Source organism: Macrobrachium rosenbergii, chromosome 39 (genome assembly GCF_040412425.1).
Source record: "Macrobrachium rosenbergii isolate ZJJX-2024 chromosome 39, ASM4041242v1, whole genome shotgun sequence".
Taxonomy (NCBI): domain Eukaryota; kingdom Metazoa; phylum Arthropoda; class Malacostraca; order Decapoda; family Palaemonidae; genus Macrobrachium; species Macrobrachium rosenbergii.
The window spans coordinates 842,660-863,038 of record NC_089779.1 but is presented as its reverse complement, the minus strand read 5'-3'; the positions used below and the strand labels follow the sequence as shown (position 1 = coordinate 863,038).

Here is a 20,379-nt window from a genome sequence, read left to right as displayed (position 1 = left end):
CTCTAAAAACACTTAGAACTGCCCATTTTGATAGCTTAAACCAAGAAAAACCCTGTAAAAACGCTTATACCTGAGTATTTTAATAGTTTTATCACAAAAAGTGCATTTATTCATGAAAATTATATGAAAATACAGTAATTAGTGAATATTTCTCAGTGAAAAATACTGCGAATGGGCGAATTTTCCGCGAATGTTGGCTAGATATGTTCCACAGAGAAACCACTTAATCGTGAGTCCATGGACCATGAGAACAGCTTCTCTGGGGTTTTACTGTATAAGGCAAACAAACTCATATAAACAACAAACAAACAACAGAAAAAGTCAAACAGCATTTGGGCAGAGAGCATAGCAAGACCGACAAGTGGGAGGGGCTTTCCCCTTAACAGTTGGTAACTCACTACCTTGTTTGAAAGTTAATGGGGTTCCAGTTCACATTCTTCAGCAATATCCCATGTAAAGACCAAAGGTTTGTATCTGTGTAGGAACAAACTTGGAATGGGTTTCTCTTTCGCTTCTGTTGGGATGGAATTCCCCTCACAAAGAAAACAACGATAAAATGTTCAAGTATTTTGAGAGGAAGAATGCACGCGGGAGACTCTCACTCCTTCATTCCCTTGTCCTGCACTCGGGAACAAAGACCCAAGCCTAATGCACAACAACAGCGATAATCACCACAGAATTGAAGATATCAACACTAAAAACTGTTAAACAGTCAGGCAAACGCCAGGCACTGGGAGTACGTTCTCTCAATCACACAGAATAGAAGGAAACTAATATGAATGATAAATGAGACAGGCGAATTGGAAAACTTGCGAATGCGAGTTTGGCTGCAAAGACAATGGGAGGTAGCATTAGGATTTCGTTTTTCAGAGACAAGTCGAGAACAGCCGAGGCTAGGGAAGAGCAGAGTACTGCATATATGAAAGCGTAGGTTCATATACGTGTTGGAACAAATAAGCAAACAAATACACACAATCATATAGCACAGAAAAAACAACAAAAGGAAAGCGAACGGCAGGAGGGCAGAGAAGCACAGAGATGTCTTCACACAAAGGCGGCTGAAAGCAAAGTGGAGTGTAGATCGACAGGTGGGCGGGGCTTCGCTCCTGATGTCAGTAGCTAACACCCCTGTTTGAAGCTTAAACGGCCATTCCAGCTTGCGTTCGCAAGCCAAGTCCCTATGCAAAGATCAAAGGTTTGTATTTGTGTAGGAACAAACTCCTCTATAACTCAGGGGTGTCCAAGTCCTAGGGCACTGGACCCTCAAGTCCTTCCAAGTCACAGTCCTGCCAGGTTACTGCCTCCGCAGGAGAGGGACACTCGCCAGAGGCCCCTGGTGATCTCTCCACCTACTCGAGCATTTGACCGGTCCAGCCCGAGGACCGTGCGCAGAACATATGCTTTTGTGGTCGGGCTGAGATGGGAGCATGAACAGTCCCAGTCCTGAACCACAGGCCTTCACATGCACGCACCTGACCTATAACAACTTCTGGGGTTTTGGCTATGACTGATGAGTTCTCTCCTTTCTATGCTATTTGATGCACTCTTCATTTGAATTCCCTTTTGAGCAGGTCATCATCACTGCTGATCTTTCAGTCCTTCCCACCAGGGAATGTCTGGCCACTTTCAAATCTACCATTGGTAGCTATGAGCCGGTTAACTTATAATCCTTCATCTAATCTCATAAATAGTTGACAACATCACATATAGGTAGATGCTTGTATAGTATTTGAGCAAGAATGAGGCATGGAACTTGGGAGGCAGCACTGTAGAAGTCAGTCTTACACAATCACTAAACAATCCCCCTTAAGCTTAACTTTCAAAATCTACTTCATAAGGACGGGAAAAAAATGCTAAAATTACCATCATTAATTTATCAGCAACTTAGCTTAACTAGATTTGAACAAGAAACTGACTTGGTATCCATGCACCTGGCGATATGACTACAGAACTGGGTAATTTTGGATTCACGAGCTCTACCACAAAACAAACCTTCCACATATGTTTGTAAAATGCTATGGCCTACATAGTGATACAGTCTACCAGTGATGCAGAAAAACTCAACTTTAAACTTGTACACTTTTACGACTGTTAGGCTATCAATGATTTTCATAACTAAAATGATGTGAACATTTCAGGGAAGACTGATACAGTAAGGCTAACCCAAAACAACCCAAAGTTAGACTTGCACTTAAACATACTTCTAATATCCTATTTACGACCAAGTCTAAGGAGAAGCCTAACCTAATAGCATGGGCTCTTCATGTTTAATACCAAAATCTGGGTTGATGACACCTATACACCAAAACTCTGACAACAATCCAACATCCTTCTGCGACAAAGCATTTTGGAAAATGAGACAATGGGGAACTTCCTGTTAACATGTGCGCAGAAGTGCAAAATATGTGAATTAATGCACAAAAAACAAATAAATATGGTAAGTTTTGAACACATGAAGTTGTAAGGGACCGCACTGGCAGTCTTACGGGCACACGTGTGAGTCATCCATCGGGCAAAACAAGACGACAAAGCATCCCCCTCTCTCTCTCCCCTCCCATGCGTCCAGTTTGCGCTCGCCATTTCGAAGGACATATTAACAACTTCTACCACACAATATTCCTGTCTATTCCTCTCTAACCATTGTTGTCTCGATTCATGTACAATCACCACTACTTGCATTGCCATGCAAGCATTTCCATCATGTACTCATAATGTTCCACCAAATCTTGTGTGTCAAATTGTATGTATATTTCTGTTTGTGAAGACGCCAAACGTCTCGTCATTTCACATACATTATGCTACTGCACTGTATTCATTAATCTGTCTCGAATTTCATGCAAATGTCCATAGGTGGAATTTCCTGGCCTTTCCACTGATATGTGTTTTATCATTGTACGTTTACTATGTCTCGCACAATCGCCATCTGTTTATCTGTCGACAAGCACAGATGCCCGAAACACAATCTCTGTTTTGCCTTGACTCTGTGTAGAAACTACTTTGTGGCTCGCACCAGCCAATAAGAACTTCGAAGATTCTGTACACTGAGTCAGTAAGGAACCACCAATAAACCAGACAACACCCAGCCAGTATGTCACTCAAATCCTTTACACAGTTAGACAAGGCTACACATGCTATAGGCTAATTTTAAGTAACAAACTACTATTTAATTTAGCCTATGAAAGTTCGGTCTGATGACCTGCAGTAGGGAAACATTTGGTTTATTCGGTACTTGTTTAGTTTAGTACAGTATTTTGTAATGAAATTATGACAGATTTTGTAATGAAATTATGACAATGTCAGGATATCATAAATGATACGCCCACTTTGCCTATGTATTTCAGGTAAATTCGCCTAGGTAGTTAGGGTAATTCTATATACTGTATTAGCTCGGCACCTGTTTTTACCTTTTCAACTGGTTTTTTCTACATTTTTGGGGGTTCTGATACTGGCGGTGCATCTGTTTGTTGTCGGCCAAATGGAATGTCCCTTCGCCGTGTTTAGTACTGGCCCGGGGGGGTTACCCATACGTTAACAAGTCATTGCACTTGCCGGAGGGGATACGAACCATTCGAAACAGACATATATACCCGTGCTCTGTCTTGTGAAGATCGCGTATGGAAAAACCTTGTCGGATGGACTTCGGGGGTTAATTACAGGTTAATTAGACTCGAGCGCCAAAAATGAAAGGTAAATTCATAATGAGCAACCAAAAAACTGTAGAAAAAGTCAAGCTATAGTGCCGTCGGTGACGCGGAGCTACCCTATAGTTCTGCCGGCAGGTAGCCTATACCTGCATAGGCCAATCTAAGTATAAATGGAAGGGGTTTTAATCACTACAGATTATATCACAAATATCCACCTTCATCTCAGCTAACATAAAATTCATATTATTAAAGTCCCCTACACAGGACATCATCATTACTCAGACCAACAATTTCACAAATATTCCAAATTTGGCTATGTGACCCCATACAGCAATAATATGTTAATTTTCCCTAAAAGGCAGTTGAAGATTTTCATTACTCAGACCAACAAATTCACAAATACTCCAAATTTGGCTATGTGACCCCATACAGCAATAATATGTTAATTTGCCCTAAAAGACAGTTGAGGATCTACACGATTTTGAATTATCCTGTTCATTACCCACCTAGCCTCATTTCAAGGTTAACCTAGTGGGCTAAGCTCTTCACCTACATTTATTTTAACGAACTCTTGATTTTAACCAACTCTTTTCCGTGTTCAGAACCTCTGAACAAACTCTGACGGTTCCTGTGCGCAGGCATGCACAGAGGAACCATCATCATTGAATGTTAACATCGACAAAATTCGGCACTGGGCTACCAAACCTGAAGCTTCACGTTCCGAGGTCAATCAATTCTCATTCACAGTGGGCATTAACCACTCACCTCCATAAATACCTTCAATATTTAGCTCATTTAAGACAACGGGCAACCTCGGGTCATTCAGAGGCACGCCATGAATTTCGCAGTTGGGGGAAATATGTCCACTTCTACTCACTTAAGAAAGGAAAGACGGGGTTGAATTGTTTACGTTGTCACAGCTGACACCCGGACTCTGGGGAAGGGTGTGGGTGTGGGTGCGGGTGTTTTTGGGCCCTTCTGGTGGGCCTCCTCGGGGAGGAGACGGCGATTTGTTTGTCCTCTATGACGTGTGTCCTTCCACTCCTTCCCTGATCCTGAATTAATTTGTGGATTATTACCTCGTTCTAGATCATTTTCATATGTTTGTTAGAAATAGTTATCTTTCAGCATTATTATCGTCATTTTATTTCTGCAAGTTCTTATCACCAACATGATCATTATCATATCACCATAATAATTATTCAGACAAGACGTCGTCATTATAATTATTCAGCCAAGACCTCATTGCCTGTTCCAGATATCTGACAGATTAAGTCATTCTTTTCGCTAATTATTCGCATCGACTTTTTTCATAAGGCAATCTAATTTGATCTCCCTCGAAACGACCCCATTTTACTGCTCAATATGTAAAAATCCCACCCTGACCCTTATATCTCATGAATTGTGACCGAATAATATAACGAAAAATGCGGGAAACATCCTCACCGTTCGTCCAACTACCTACGGCATCCATCCATTCAAGCGTAAGCAGCTCAGTTGAAGGTGTGCCGTGCAAGGTCAGCTTTATTTTTAGCGATGACCTAACAGCGTAAGCTTCTTCTCTACCTTATGTCACTAAACCCTTGCTGTGAAATGTAGAACACATTTAGAATATGAGTTTTATTGACATCACTCAAACATGCTACATCAACAGTGATTTGTGGTTTGGTGACTTCGTGTCTCATAATGGTTTCGCAAATACAGGCTGCATAATACACGATTTTATTTATTTTATCTCTGTGGGTAATTAGCGATGATCATTTGTTCAGAAAAAAATACTCCTTTGCATATTCCTGTTTTGCTATGTAAAGTTCACTACGTGATTTCACATACTCTCAAGCAACACACTCAATGGAGTCTACTTATCCAATAAAGTAATTTGGGAGAAATACCCTAACTATAGTTCGCTGAGTTTGTCTCTGACATCGTATTGAGAAAACCATAATTCATAAATAGTGATTATGCCTTTCACTCTCTAACTAATTTGGATAAACTGGCAGCAACAAAATTTATGGTAAACTGCAAGCTTTAGTGGTGAATTTCGGGGCATCCGGTTAAGTACATTCATATCTTATGCACTGAGGGCACTTGCAACTGCGATGTTGGCACATTAGAGGTTTAACCAAATCAATTAACTGTGCTAGTCCGTATCCCAATGAAAGCGAAACGAGCGGCCAAATAGGGCTCAAGTTTTATAGACCTGTTTCTCTTTCTGTAACGGATAAGATAACAAACTAAAGCTACCGAGATCAAAGAATCGTTGCTACGTAGTGCAAGTGTAACACCAGCAAACTTGCCTGAATTATTACGTAACCTCTCTTACCTTAAATGTTAATGAAAACTGATGAATTTTCAACAAATTATATATATATATATATATATATATATATATATATATATATATATATATATATATATATATATATATATATATATATATATATAACAGATAGATAGATACATGATACATCAATTAATGTCGTGAACAAGGCACTCTGGTAATTAAGACAACATGCGAAGAAATGGATAATGTAGAGCTATGATCACTTTCTCTCTGGTGACGTTAGTCAACAGTAAAGAGAGTGGTAAGACCAAGACTCATTGTTGGGATAAAATCAGCTCAGTCTAAGAATAAGAACAATCATATCTGCCTCATTCGCATCTCAGTTGCTTCATTCTAATAGGAAAAGCCCGCCTCAGAGTTGGCTCACGAGTAGGTCTATCTAAGAGTGAAGTAGCGGAAACGTTATTATTATTATATTTATTATTTTTGTTTATTTATTTATTTATTTGGTCTATCACCGTCATCCTATTCGACTGGGTGGTTTTTATAGTATGGGATTCCGGGTTGCATCCTGCCTCCTTAGGAGTCCGTCACTTTTCTCATTATGTGCGATGTTTCTAGTAGCACATTCTTCTGCATGAGTCCTGGAGCTACTTCGGCATCTAGTTTTCACAGATTCCTTTTCAGGGATCTTGGGATCGTGCCTAGTGTTCCTATGATTATGGGTAGGCCTACAATTTCCACAGGCATATCCCATATCCTTCTTATTTCTGTTTTCAGGTCTTGATACTTATCAATTTTTTTCTTTCTTTCTCATCCACTCTGGTTGTGAGGGCGTCAAATCGCCTCTCCGTTCCTGTGTTTCTTTCCTCATATGTAGGCCCACATTAATCACGTCATATATGTTATTGTTATTATTTCAGATTCTTTATGTATCTCATTGTAGGCCTATGCATCGTTGTACAGCCTTTCCATATATATATATATATATATATATATATATATATATATATATATATATATATATATATATATATATATATATATATATATATATATATATATATATATATATATATATATATATATATCTGCCTTTACATGTTCTGTAACGCATTTTATGTCTTCTTATGCCTGCTAACAAACAATTTCTGCATGGACGCAGCGGGGGGCCTCAGGTCGCCCGCTACCTTTACGTCGGGAATGATAAAAGATTACGGGCTGCTCTCAGAGCAAGAGCCCGTGCTGGCACAAGGCCAGCTAAATCTGAAACAACAACAACAACATGATGAAGGATCAGTCTTTCACCTCTGACATTTCTTGAACCTCACACTGGTGACCCCGGAGTGACAGGTATAGCTCGGTTTTGGCCCAGCCAATAACGGACTAAAAACGGCCGCAGCCTACCGTCAAGAGCCTTTAGCGGACTAATTACGGCGTCAAAGTTTAGGCCTCTGATAGCTCCTTCCCTGGTGGAAACCGTGCCATTAACGGACGTGGTCAAACTTGCTCAGTTTTCGTGGCAGAACACGGTATCGTGGCGTACATCTTAGACGATGCTATCAAATCCGACGTCACCATGATGGCGCTCCCAGAAGAGGTGTTCTACAGAATCTCACCCTGGCTCAATGCGCATTATTATTATTAAAGTAGTTTAACCAGACCACTGAGCTGACTTTCAGCTCTCATAGGGCCGGCCCGAAGGATTTGATTCATTTATATTCTGAATTTTAATATACCGTTTTAGTATGTATGTAAGGAAGTCTGAGTAAATGTATTTATTGTATGAGAGGATGTGCCTATGTGCAGTTTTTAATTTCATTTTAATTCATTCATCATTGTATCGAATGATCTATTTGGGTCCTAGCGCTTGACTTCAGGCCTGGACCTAGTAGTTTGATGTCTGTTTAGCTATGGGGGGCCAATCATCCGACTGGGGGTTCCCGGGCTGGCACCCCCTGGCCCCCATAGCGACGCCACAGTAGAGATTACTTCTCATGTTCAATTAGAATATTAGTGATTTTTAGTTTTATTTGTATATCATTATTGTACAATAGTAGCATCAAATTATTTTCTATGTTTAATAAAGCAAATGTCAAATTCTTTACATGAATAAGATATTATACTTGATAGAAATATTCCTATATATCTGTTTCATAATTTCATTGCATATTTGTCACAGAAAATAAATGTACTAAATTCAGTGCGTATGACATTTTCGCACAATATATTATACAGGACACAAACAGATAGTAAATGAATCACTGGGACAGTTATAGATTAGTGTCTAAATAATATTCTAAACATTATTAACTGAGAGTCATCAATTTAAAAGATATATAGCTGAAAGTAATTTTGTCCATAAAAGTAGGCCTACTGTTCTGGCCCACTGTGCGTTTGGAAGAAAATGTGTTGCACACAACTTACGTATAAACAATTATTCACACAAGTAAAACACCTAAAAGAATCCGGAGTATACACATATTGAAAGAAAAACAACAGCTACTGGTAGTATACATTAGCCTTGATAAAAGGTAACTACTGAGTGAAATATTACAAGTTTATTCGTAATTTGACTTATACGAAGTTAAGAATAGCCCAAGGTATAGAATAATTCCAAAAAGCGAGGTTCGAAAGCACAGTCGTAATTTTATCATCACATATATATTGTAAATGTGTTTTGCGAAGAAAATAATGATTCATTTCTAACTTTTAATTGATCATCCCTCCAAATCTGAGAGCGCGGGAAATTTGGCGCCTGCAGCCAGCAGGGGGTCAAAATAACAGGTTGTAGGATTGTCTCGCGAATAAAAAAAAAGATAATTTGCATAATTGTTAATTTTTTAAAGAAATATAACAATGTATATTTGTGCTATTGCTGCTGTTATTGTTGCTATTTCCGTGTTATGTTTTCAAAGATATACAGTAACTTTCGCTTCTCATTTGATCATCCACTTGGTGGCCCTCTTACTTACCGAGTGACAAAAGCGTAAATGCCGGTGTAAATACTTATCGAGTGACAAAAGTGTAATACGGGTGTAAATAAGTGTACGAGTTATTCAGTGTTACTGTTTGTGGTGGATGAAATAGATAATGTTAAAGTGATGTACAGAAGCCTTAGGCAATCTTTATTAAAGCACAAGGTATATTGATTAATGGACCAAACAATTGGCTGTTTTAGCCAAGTAAAACTCATCTGTCTTGATACGATAAAAGGCTGTAAATGTAAAAATAGACGCCATCAACCCTAAAGCTAGCAAATGGAAGGTGGCCACGTCAACAAGAGATACGAATAGGGTCAAGAACCTACTGTAGGCTAGGTCAGAAGTCTCCAAAGACGGTGCAGTGCAGGTCGTTTCAGTGCCAGTGGCGTAGCCTGACTGGCGTTAGCGCCTTAACATTTCAGTCGTGAATTGGCTAATAATAACGTCAAAGTCCAACTGATTGGTGATTTCACGTTCAGAAATCGCTTTATCGTAGCCTCCTGCCCAACAGCAGGCTGTAAATTGCTGTTCAGTGTTCCTGTCAGACGAAATGTGCTGGAAAATCTAGTCATCCAGACCAGACCTGCTCAAGGATGTCAGAGGGCCGTCCCTCCGGCACAGGGGCCGCCCGGGCCGGACTCCCCCGCCCCCCCGCCTAGTTATGGCACTGCTCAGTGTCAGCAGTGTTGAAGAGTTAACACCATAGGCTAGTGGTAAGTGTATTTCTCTTATTTGGTAAATGTACAGAAGAGGTGGGCAATCCACAGTATTTCATCAGGTCGCTGCCATTTTAAAACCATAGATATGTCAACAGGTATTCATCCTACCTTAGGGTAGATCAAACTAATAGATACACGGCGGGTATTTAGCGAGAAATGGGAATGTCTTACAGTATTTTGGTTGCTTATATACAATTTAACGTTATTTTTTGGGGGTCGGATGTAATTAACCTGTAACTAACCCCCGAAGTCCACCCAATAAGGGGTTTCCAGATCTAGGCTAGTCAGGGTGCTCCTCCCCACCGTGACCCCCCCTTCCCATGGTAGCCTACATTGTGCAAAGCTGGATAACGTGTGTGTACAGTTATTCAGCTTTTATAAAGATTTTTTTTGTAAGCTTAAAGAACTTTGCTCAGTTTTTGTGAACTAAGTTGGTCATTTGGCCTATCTTCGGGACAGCTGCTGTACTCGTTTTAACTGTTGGTCTATTCCTCTTCCTTACAATTGCTACAGTTTACCTTACAGTTGCTACAGTTTATACCAGTAAACCTACCCCTTATTCACTTCCTTAAACACTGAGATTTCCTTACAGCAAAACTGATACCTCTATTCTGCTTAAGGCTATGTACAGTATAGGTATTTGTGAACTTTAGGGATTATGATGCTGTAGCCGCCGCCCCCCCCCCCCCAATCATATGTTAGGGTTTGGCCTAAGTCGAAGTTAGCCTGAAAACTTGGAGACGGCTCCACTTCTGTTGCCAAACTCGTTGAGTTTTTTATTACTCCAAAATTGAAGTTGTTTGCTCTTGTGTGCGTCTGTCTTTTAGCAGGAGCGTAGGAATTCTAATGAAAAGATTCTAATGAAACTTGGTGAAAACGTTTATTGTATGAAATTCTTGAATTGATGAATATTGAGGAGATGTTGGCAGAAGTCAAAGATTTATGGAGGTTTAAAGGATTTGTTTTTTTCCTACACAAATACAAACCTGTGGTCTTTATGTGTGGAAATACCTTCAGCGCAGCTGGAACTGGCCGTTTAACTTTAAACAACGTAATGTTTTGGAGTAGAATATGTCCATGATCCCACCTCCTATCAATTTGGAATCAGCTGTGTAATTACTGGGTAAGTCACTTATATAAAAATAACATTTGTGTAGTGAAATAAAGATTTATATATACAGTACTTACCCAGTAACTACATGATCGGAGCCCTCCCTCCTCCCCTCTGGTGGACATTAGGATAAAACAGAATGAGGTGGTTAGCTAAGTTGTTCTTAGTAAAAGGAACAAGAGGGGTTGCAGCTAGAGGCTGAAGGCAGGCTGCAAAGAACCTTGAGTAATGCCTACAGTGCACCGCATGAGGTGCGCTGACGGCACTACCCTCCTACGGATACAGGCTCCTTTTGGAGAGGGATCCTGCCCCAGTCTGTGTGCATTGCGATTGTCCCCTGCCTGTTGAACATTTGGTGGTTGATTGTTGTGAATACTCTGTAGCATGTCAAAGACATGGACTGGCTGGCAAAAGTATTGAGACCTATTAGGCCCTAATGTTGACACCCATAATCTAATGGGATATTTGAGTGATGTAGGTTATTATAAAATTTTAATCCATTTGGTTGTATGAAAGTCTGCAATTTAATACAACCTAATTTTTAAGGGTATTTTTTTCAGTTTAATTGATTTTATGTTTTTTATGATACGTGCACTTTTTATTGAATTACAATGCTGTTTTACTGAAATACCCATCAAGTAATTGTATTCAATCTTTCACACTTTCACTGCAGTGCTGATATGACCCAGTGGGTTCCTGTACTAGGCTAAGCATTAAGCCTAAAATCCCTTTTAAATTTCATTTTAAAAAATTGTTGAATAAAGAAATGTCATGTCTGGACCTATGTAATAATCCCACTATTACAAGACGTTGGGGTAAGATCTACCCTGTAACTAGAAATTTTTTCAAGATAGGTTGCATTATCATAGTATTTTTAAAAAAACGTTTGCAGGTTAGAACTAAAACACACTAGTGCCGTAATTAGATTTTATTGGATGCAAAATCCATACTGTATAGTTCTAATATTTTATATATAAGTATATATATATATATTTTTTACAAGAGGGAACCTATCTACAAAATATACAAAAATACAATACTTTAAATCAAAGTATACAGCAGCGTGATATTGAAATGCCTCAGGACATATAAAAATAGCCAAATCAGTAATCCCAAAAAAAGTCTTTGAATCTTTTTTTGGAAGCAAGTCAGACTGAACTTTTGGTCAGGTGGACATATTTCCCACCTCCAGAGAGGAAAGATTGTTGGAAGGAACTAAATAGTACCACTATGAACGTTTAATTACTTTAAAAGTGCGTGTCTTTGTAATGTTGGGAGATAATTTACCCCATAAGTTTACTATAAACAAAGTGCTGTGGAAATAGTAAAAAAAAAATTTTTTTTTTATCTGAAAACCTGTATTCGGTAGTATGCAAACTTACATAAGGCACTTGGAAGGGACGGTACTTGAAGCGTAAACTAAAGGAAAGGACAGTCTGCACAAATATAAAACTGGCTTACAATACAGTAACAGTAAATCTAAAACTAGCTGAAATCACATGTAGCTGTTTTGTATATAAAACGCTTAGTTTTTCTTGAGTATTAACCACTTCAAAGTGCTGCATTGGATGCAGAACGTGAGATACTCTTTAAAGACATGGGACTTCAACAAGTTAGACACTTGCCACATGTGTCATTCTATAGTCTGCTTGTTCCTTAATAACAAAACAAAGGTTTCAATAAGAGTTCATCTGACCAATGTCTGTAGTATATTCTCAAAATATAAACATAAATGAACTACAAAATGTTGAATGTTGGCTTGTCTTTACATTCAGAAGGCTATAAAAGGCACAGTTACATAGCACAGCCATAGTAAGATTAGGTTGTGGTCAGGCAAAAGATAACAGCTTCAAAGTGTTGCCATGAAATTATTTGAGCCATGAAATTATTTCTGAGCTAGTAAGCCTATGCACAGCCAAAGTTTCCAATAGTAAGGGTACAATACATACATACATTGTAAAATATATACATTTCGTTGGTTCAAGAAGGGATGACCATTTCCAGCAATATCTTTTTTCATCTGAAGCAGATTTGAAGTACTGTTCACCCTTTGAGGATCATTCATTTTTTTCGTTATTCCTCAAAGAGTAATGCTACTGTTAGAAGGAGACAAAAATAAACCAAAAAATATCGTCAAATTTGGAAAGAAAATGCTTTAAATTCAGGTACTTGCAGTGTTCTGACTTTTTAAAGAGTAGTTTTCTAGCTTGTATCACTTCAGCTGAAAAAATTTCTTTTGGATTCTTCTCAGAGAACACAATATGGTAAAATTATTATTAAGTAAAAAAGCAGCCTGGAATTTAATCTCCATTCCTGTAAAAGCTATTAAAGCAACTGTTTTCTGTTTTTCCATAACGTCTAGTTTAAAGACTGAGATGATGATAGTGATCTTTGTGATGATAGTGATATTCGTGGTACTGATGAAGGATGAGTTGAGATAAAAATGATACATGAAGGTGAATACAAAAGAGAAAAATCTCAGTGGAACACGACCTCAGCTAAATAAATTAATATGTATATATAATTTTTCTTTTTTAATAGCACTAAGATGTGAGGGGGGGAGGGCTGTTATCAAGCTTTACCATTGCATGCCTTGAAGTACCAAGTAGCAAGAACAACAGTAGAACTGGGACAAAATTACAGCTTAAAAAGTGGAGTATAATGTAAAAAAAAAAAAAATGTAAAACTATGTACAGGAACAGCGTGAGATACTACAAAAATGTATTACTCTTAAGCTTAAAGAGAATATTGTTAAAAGAGACACAAAAACAATGAGGACACTAAAACGGATCCTATCAACACAAAGTTAAACATCTGGTGGTGCACAGAAGCAATAACATAATGTGTCAGACAATTTGGTAGTACACAATACATAAAGAAGTCATATGAAATTTAATGCAGTGGAAGCATTGTAACTGATTGTACGTTGTAATAATTGAGAGTTATATATAAAAAGTACATAAAGTTGTAAGTAGTGATGGAGATTATAACCTACATATCACAAACAATACAGCACAGTGTAATATAGTGTAAGTACATCGTAAAAAGTGTTGATTTATATTCTCGTGTCAGCGTTTCCTTCATATGCTTGATTTTCATGCGCATTTTCTTTGACGACCTCTATCCTCTGGAGTTCATTTGTATCTTGTTCTACTTTGCAAGATCTGCAGCAGGGGAGGGCCAGGCAGCATGCATCATAAGGCTCGAGAGAATGTAGTGGTTTGGGAAGCCAGTCCCAATTTCTGAGTTTTTGTGGGAGAATGGAAGGCTTCTTGTTCTGAATTATGTTGATGATGATAGCTAAGAGCAAAGCAACTAGAATAGGAACCCCAATTACTCCAAGGACTATTGGTCCACCTGTTGCAGTGAAAAAAAAGGGGGTTAGTTGTACAAAAGTATCAGCTTGGAAGACAAATGTATAGATAAAGTGATGCCAAGATAATATTTTCAACCAGTATTTCAGCAACTGCATTCACTAATAAAAATTTTTCAAATAAATAAATTGGAATGACAAAATATTATTTTGGTCAACATTTACTCACCTAAAGACAGGATGAAGACAAATCCAGGTATAACAAAGAACATCAGTACAAGATATAAGATGGCAAACCAGCGGTATTTGGCAGTTGTGTCCCCAAGTTTCTTTGCAAGTGGAATGGGGAACCTCATGAATGGGATGGGGTAAAAGAGAAGAATTCCAAAGATGTTGAAGAACAAGTGAACCAGGGCAATCTGTAGGAAATCAAGGATTGTGCAAAATAAGATATATTGCAGGTTTCAGTTTAATGTACTCTCATGTCTAATTACCATGAATAGAAGTGGCACCTCAACTTAACAGATTTGAGGCTTATTAAATGCTTCTGAGTCGGGTAAAAATAGAAATAAAAATTTCACAGTCATCTTCAAGGTAAGAGTGCACAATGCTATCTAATATGGTATGGTATTTTGATTGACAAGTACTGCATTTAATACAGTCTTAAGTGACTTTCCAAATGTAAGGTTGTACTCTATATTTCCGGGTGACAAAATTTCATGTAAATAACACAGTAGTTTTGTTGTACACAATGACTCTTCCAAGAGCGTAAAGGAAAATGGACTGTGATAGACTTGAAATTATGCATTTTGGAGCTACTGAAGTATTGCTGTATACCATTTAGAAAAGAACGACCAATAACACGAAAGGTGTACAGACCTGAATGGCATTAGTGACCCCATCACCATCACCAGCCATAGAAGCTAAAAGAGCTGTAGTGGTCGTTCCAAGATTACTTCCAAGGGTCAGTGGGTAAGACCTTTCTACAGAAATAACACCAATACCTGTTGTAGAGATGGAATCATTTAGTTTTTGGACGTAGTCTATTAAAAATCCTAAAAAATAAAACGGAGAGCTCGCTTTCATTTTACTGCTGTCTAAAATATTAGTCTTGCACATTGTGCCAGGATTTTTAACCATATAAGAGTTTTCGTTTCTTTAAGGTTTTCACTCTCAGCTTACCAATGAGTGGTGTGAGTGTTGAAGTGAAGATTGAGGAAGACTGAACAAGGAACGTCATGAAGGCGCCAACAAAAATGGCAATATATCCAGTGATCCAAGGCATGTACGGAACATTCGCATTTAAGGTTGTCCTGATGATATTTGCCATTTTACCTGGAAAGTAAGATTATTTTGAATGGGTTTGTGAACAGCAAAAAATGATCCGTACTCTTTCTCCTTAAATATTTTTCACATGTTGATAAAGTCATTCCCAAGAATATTAATTACTGACTAACCTTTCATCATCGAGTTCAAAATCTTGACAATAACAACCAGAGCTGAGCAGAGAATGATGAGGGAGGCTATCAACAGGATTACACCAATCTGGACATCACTGAGGCTTGTGTTATAGAATATGAAGGAGCACGAGTTCTCTACGCCGACTTTCACACATGATTTTGGATTTGCTTTGATTGAAGTTGCTAATAATGAACTCCTTGTAACAGGTGCGACGGTGGAGGAAGGTGCACACTCGTATTTGCAATATTGTTTCACCAAGGTGGTTGCATTGGCAAGTTCTCCCATTCCAGTACTCCAAGCCTTCAGAACATTCTTATCCAACTGTGAATAAAAGAAGTACGAAAATTAAGGAGCCGTGTTTCATTTCCTTGATAGTCTATGCTTAGGGGCAGAGCAGAACATATCCACAGCTGAAATTAATTCAGAAGTGTTCACCAACCCACCTGAACAACAAGCTTTGTGAATGGCTCGGTAATAATTTTAAGTGTGTTGATTTCTCCGCCCTTGTTGGTCATATCTATGTTCTGAACCATTGAAGTAGTTATTGCTTCTAGCATCCCTGGAAAAAAAAAAAGTTTGTTAGGGAGAGAGACAATTGCATGAAAAATACTGGAGTCAGGTTGAAATTAACAGAACAAGAAGGAGTAATTACAAAACTATGGTTTCCTCAATCCTACCTGTGGTAATTTCAATGATGAGCAGGACAATTACAGACAGCCAGTTGAACATGTCGTGCACGGTGGCACCGGCAAAGGCACGTCTAAATTCATTGCGATCTCCCACCTGTGAAAAGGAAGGAAGGAAGATTACTTGGGGAACATTCTGCAAGTTGTTGGGTTTTAATACTTTCTTCAAGCAGGGTCCTACAGGAGGAGTGTTCTTATGTCAAGGAAACATACTGCTTCAAAGCACTGCCTGGGGAGTTATGATTGAAAAGCAACAAATTCATATCTTAATCACAGGATCTCATACTGAGCCATAAGTTAAATGTGACCAGGAGTTTCATTGATCTTGTATGTTCATACCTGAGTTAGTGAAACGATGGTATTGGTAACAGAAGTTCCTATGTTGGATCCCAGAATCATTGGAACTGCAGTGTGAACGCTAAGGACTGAAAGAAAAAAGGTTAAGCGTGTCAGTATTATATTGTGTTATGCAAAGGAGTGAAAAATAATCGAGGCCATGCTAGGTATTCAATGTATAGTCCAGATGAATTTATTTTATCAGACAATAAACAAAGAATTTGAAATATCGTTGTGAAGGAAGTGGTCTAAGTTTTGTACACTAATATGTGCCATTATTGAGCCAACCACTAAGTATTCCGTATATTTGCCCTAATCTCTTGCACATCTGTTCATATTTCACTTTCAGATCTGTGTGTGTATTCTTGAAGACCCCAATGTGGTTCGTCATGCGAACCTCTTTTGTGTAACTGAAAATTTGCAGTTTCTTTTTTCTATAGAATGTTTACGGTTTTATGTTATTATTTCGGGAACAACTGGTTGAATACTTTAAGGTTTTCAGTCGCCATTACCGCGACGACTTCAGTGTATTTTTTCACTACTATTTCGTTGCCTTTTCATTTTTGCTCACCTTAACGTCTGTAGTTCTGTGCATATTTCTCCTAACACCTGTATCTACTCTCATTATATCGACTTGATTGCTTCATATCGCGTTTACTTCCCTTATTCTACTTAATTCCCCATCTCCATGACTTCTTTCTTGATTGTTGCTATGTCAGCCATCCTCACGTGATTAATTACATTACTTTGCATACCTCCCCTATCATCTCGATTCATTCCCTCAACTTGCATTATCATCTCTCTCTCTCTCTCTCTCTCTCTCTCTCTCTCTCTCTCTCTCTCTCTCTCTCTCTCTCTCTCTCTCCTTAATAAATTTCCGTAACTAAGGTATGCTTGACATTTTTTTTTTTTTACTTACTTCCAGCGGAAACCATGGAGACGATGATGGACGTGGAGGTAGAAGAGGATTGAACGAGGACCGTCACCAGGATGCCGATCATCAGACCGACTATTGGATTCTGCACATAGTCGTTGTTCATGACGTCACCTGCAAAGGAAGCGAAAGAGTGAGTACCGAACTTTTCTTTTTCTTCTTGACTCCACTTGTGAGAGGGTAAGTAATACAAGTGCACTACTTTTATTGGTGTCAACTTTCGCACCGAACAGGAAGGGAATTGGACTCTGCATTTATTGCCGTGCAGTCTAAGAGAAGGAAATGAGTAAATGTTTGGGTTTCATTAAAATTTTGGATATTAACTTGAGGAGGAAGGATATCGGTGTATGGTGAATTTGGTTTTGCTATTTACAACTGTCGTATGCCGCTGTCGTTTACTGTATTCATGAAAACGAAGACGTCCGTGACTGTGTACGTTAAAAAAAAATTATATATATATATATATATATATATATATATATATATATATATATATATATATATATATATATATATGTATATTATCACTTTCAGATCACTGTCCTAATTTCTTATGCCCCGGAAACCCCACTAATAGTTGCTAAGTCATCGTCGAATAATGGGGAATTTTTCTTAACCATTACTCCTCCAACGTTTTTTGGGGCAAAAAACTCGGGGAAGATTCCCTCAGAAACCTCTCTTATTCTTGCCGAGTCAGTGAAAAAAAGTGTTGGTGAAATTCGTGTGTTATTGTTTAACCAAGTTTCATATTAAACACACACACACGCGCGCTCGTTAAAAAAAGTCCGGACAACGTTTGGTTGATACCCGGGGGAAAATACACGAACTAGTTTCCCTGTTGGAGCTGAACTGGTATCATCAGGTGGAGAGATTGCGTAAGTCGTTGCCTGAAACTCGGCAAAAGCAAAAATGCATGGTAGGTCATGTCCTTTTCAAGGTGAAATGAGTGATAAATGATTTGCAGGTTATATATATATATATATATATATATATATATATATATATATATATATATATATATATATATATATATATACAGTATATATTTTATATATAGATAGGTAGATATATATATATATATATATATATATATATATATATATATATATATATATATATATATATATATATATATATATATATATATATTAGGTATATGCCTATATATCTATATATCTGTATATATATAGATACATAGATATACAGTATATAGAGATAGATATATTTATCTATCTATCTATCTGTCTAACAGACGCACTCATACAGAAACATCCCACGATCACTCCCGTTTTGACGATTTTCTTTTAATGTTTTTAGGCCATGCTGCATCTTCAAGAGATGAATAAGTTGGGATATTTTATTCTCAGTAAATCAGACTCTATGAAGGCCCTCCAGTAGGCTATATACAGTTTGTAGCATCTTTTGGGACCCACACATCTGTCGTTCACACATGACAACTGCATATCGCATACAAAATTAGGATCTTGAACGAATAGAAAACCTAATTTAAAATACAAGTAAAGTCAGTCTAAAAGTGTGTTAATATGTAGAGATCCATATTTCGTTAAAGATGTTTGTAGATTAGTATTTGATACATTTTAAGTCAAAAGTGTAAATTGCCGATGAACTAAGCCACGTGCATTCAAAGTTTGCAAACCGGTAGTAGTGAACGCTTTATGTAAGAGTATATCTCAAGAGACGGAATTCGGAAAGGTTACGAGTCGAGCGTAGCCCACAGCGCTAGTATCCTAGACGTCAAGGTCAGGAATGTGTAAGGTGTTGTCGAAAGTTACAGTAAGGACTCTCTCTCTCTCTCTCTCTCTCTCTCTCTCTCTCTCTCTCTCTCTCTCTCTCTCTCTCTCTCTCAAGCAGTTGAATCCTCGGGAGATTTGAAAGTAATTAAATCAGTTTTAGGAATCAATTGAAGTATACCTGATAAATGCTTGCCATTAAAAAATATTTGATAAAGCTACGTCAGCAAAAATCATTGTTATAAGTGTATTGAAACTGAGGAATATAAAAACCGGACATTTATTGAGGAATTGTTTAGAGTAAATGTGAAAACGTGAATTGATCCAAAAGAAAAAAAAAAAAAAAATCGTACTTGTAGAACTTCGCGCTATTGACATGGTAAGACCTGTACAGTATTATATTTTGTATAAGTATACAAATTTAGTCGAGATGCACAAATATTTACCTGGGGTCTACCAATAAGCTATTTTGTAACGAACGTTTTATTCATAAAGTTTTGCTACATTTGCATATTGCTAAGCAGCAGACAATTATATAAAAAAGTTCCTCACTCCTTACGCCTTTCGGGTAAAAGAAAATAGCCAGTTCACCAAAGAAAACGTTCAGGAAAGTAAACATATGGTACACTCAAGAAAACATTCAGTGGGTGTAAAGGGTCCCTTGAGAGCAACCCACTCTGCATAGCTTCATAACCAAAATGCAGCAAAGCTTGTGGAGTTATAAAGAAGACGAATAAATGATGTGCATATAATATAAAGTGGAGGGAAGTGGAGCATCGGGGAGACCCAGGAAACATTGGAAAGAGAACCCCCTGGAGAGGGTACATGCTCTAGACATGGAAAGATCCACCTGACCGGATTGCGACTGCTCAACGGACTTTGTTGGTCGTGAGAACAAAATGAGAATAATTGTGACAAATGTTCAAAAGAGCTGGAGTGGGTTGAGAATTCAGATAGAAAATGGTCAACCTCTAGAAGAAGAGACAATCGTGGAGATATGTGCAATGAACAAAATGTATAAACATGAATGAGAAAATGTCAAGAAGATAAAACCTTAACTCCAGAAAAAAACATACCTGTATATGTGTATATATATACACATATATATGTTATATATATATATATATATATATATATATATATATATATATATATA

General features: G+C 37.9%; 2 protein-coding genes and 1 long non-coding RNA gene across 4 annotated transcripts in view; 1 reads left to right on the top strand and 2 right to left on the bottom strand.

Moving 5' to 3' along the window:
• Positions 1 to 5,665, bottom strand: part of LOC136825628 (dynamin-binding protein-like) — a 61,113-nt gene extending 55,448 nt beyond the window's left edge. The window contains exons 1-2 of one of the 2 annotated variants that reach the window (XM_067082224.1): positions 5,091 to 5,665; positions 4,522 to 4,699 (exon numbers count right to left, since the gene is read on the bottom strand). The gene's annotated coding sequence lies outside the window, so the exon portion shown is untranslated. Of the gene's footprint in view, positions 1 to 4,409; positions 4,700 to 5,090 lie in introns of those variants that run through there. The other variant, XM_067082223.1, reaches the window with a different exon arrangement.
• Positions 5,666 to 12,434: 6,769 nt separating this feature from the next.
• LOC136825625 (sodium-dependent phosphate transport protein 2B-like) overlaps positions 12,435 to 20,379 on the bottom strand; it is a 37,015-nt gene continuing 29,070 nt past the window's right edge. The window contains exons 4-12 of the mRNA XM_067082219.1: positions 17,458 to 17,586; positions 16,542 to 16,627; positions 16,194 to 16,299; positions 15,960 to 16,075; positions 15,513 to 15,837; positions 15,238 to 15,390; positions 14,935 to 15,059; positions 14,285 to 14,474; positions 12,435 to 14,099 (exon numbers count right to left, since the gene is read on the bottom strand). Coding sequence (XP_066938320.1) covers positions 13,798 to 14,099; positions 14,285 to 14,474; positions 14,935 to 15,059; positions 15,238 to 15,390; positions 15,513 to 15,837; positions 15,960 to 16,075; positions 16,194 to 16,299; positions 16,542 to 16,627; positions 17,458 to 17,586 — 1,532 coding nt within the window. The 3' untranslated portion in view covers positions 12,435 to 13,797. The remainder of the gene's footprint in view (positions 14,100 to 14,284; positions 14,475 to 14,934; positions 15,060 to 15,237; positions 15,391 to 15,512; positions 15,838 to 15,959; positions 16,076 to 16,193; positions 16,300 to 16,541; positions 16,628 to 17,457; positions 17,587 to 20,379) is intronic.
• LOC136825627 (uncharacterized) overlaps positions 17,479 to 20,379 on the top strand; it is a 315,565-nt gene continuing 312,664 nt past the window's right edge. The window contains exon 1 of the long non-coding RNA XR_010849382.1: positions 17,479 to 17,605. This is a non-coding gene — a long non-coding RNA (uncharacterized lncRNA). The remainder of the gene's footprint in view (positions 17,606 to 20,379) is intronic.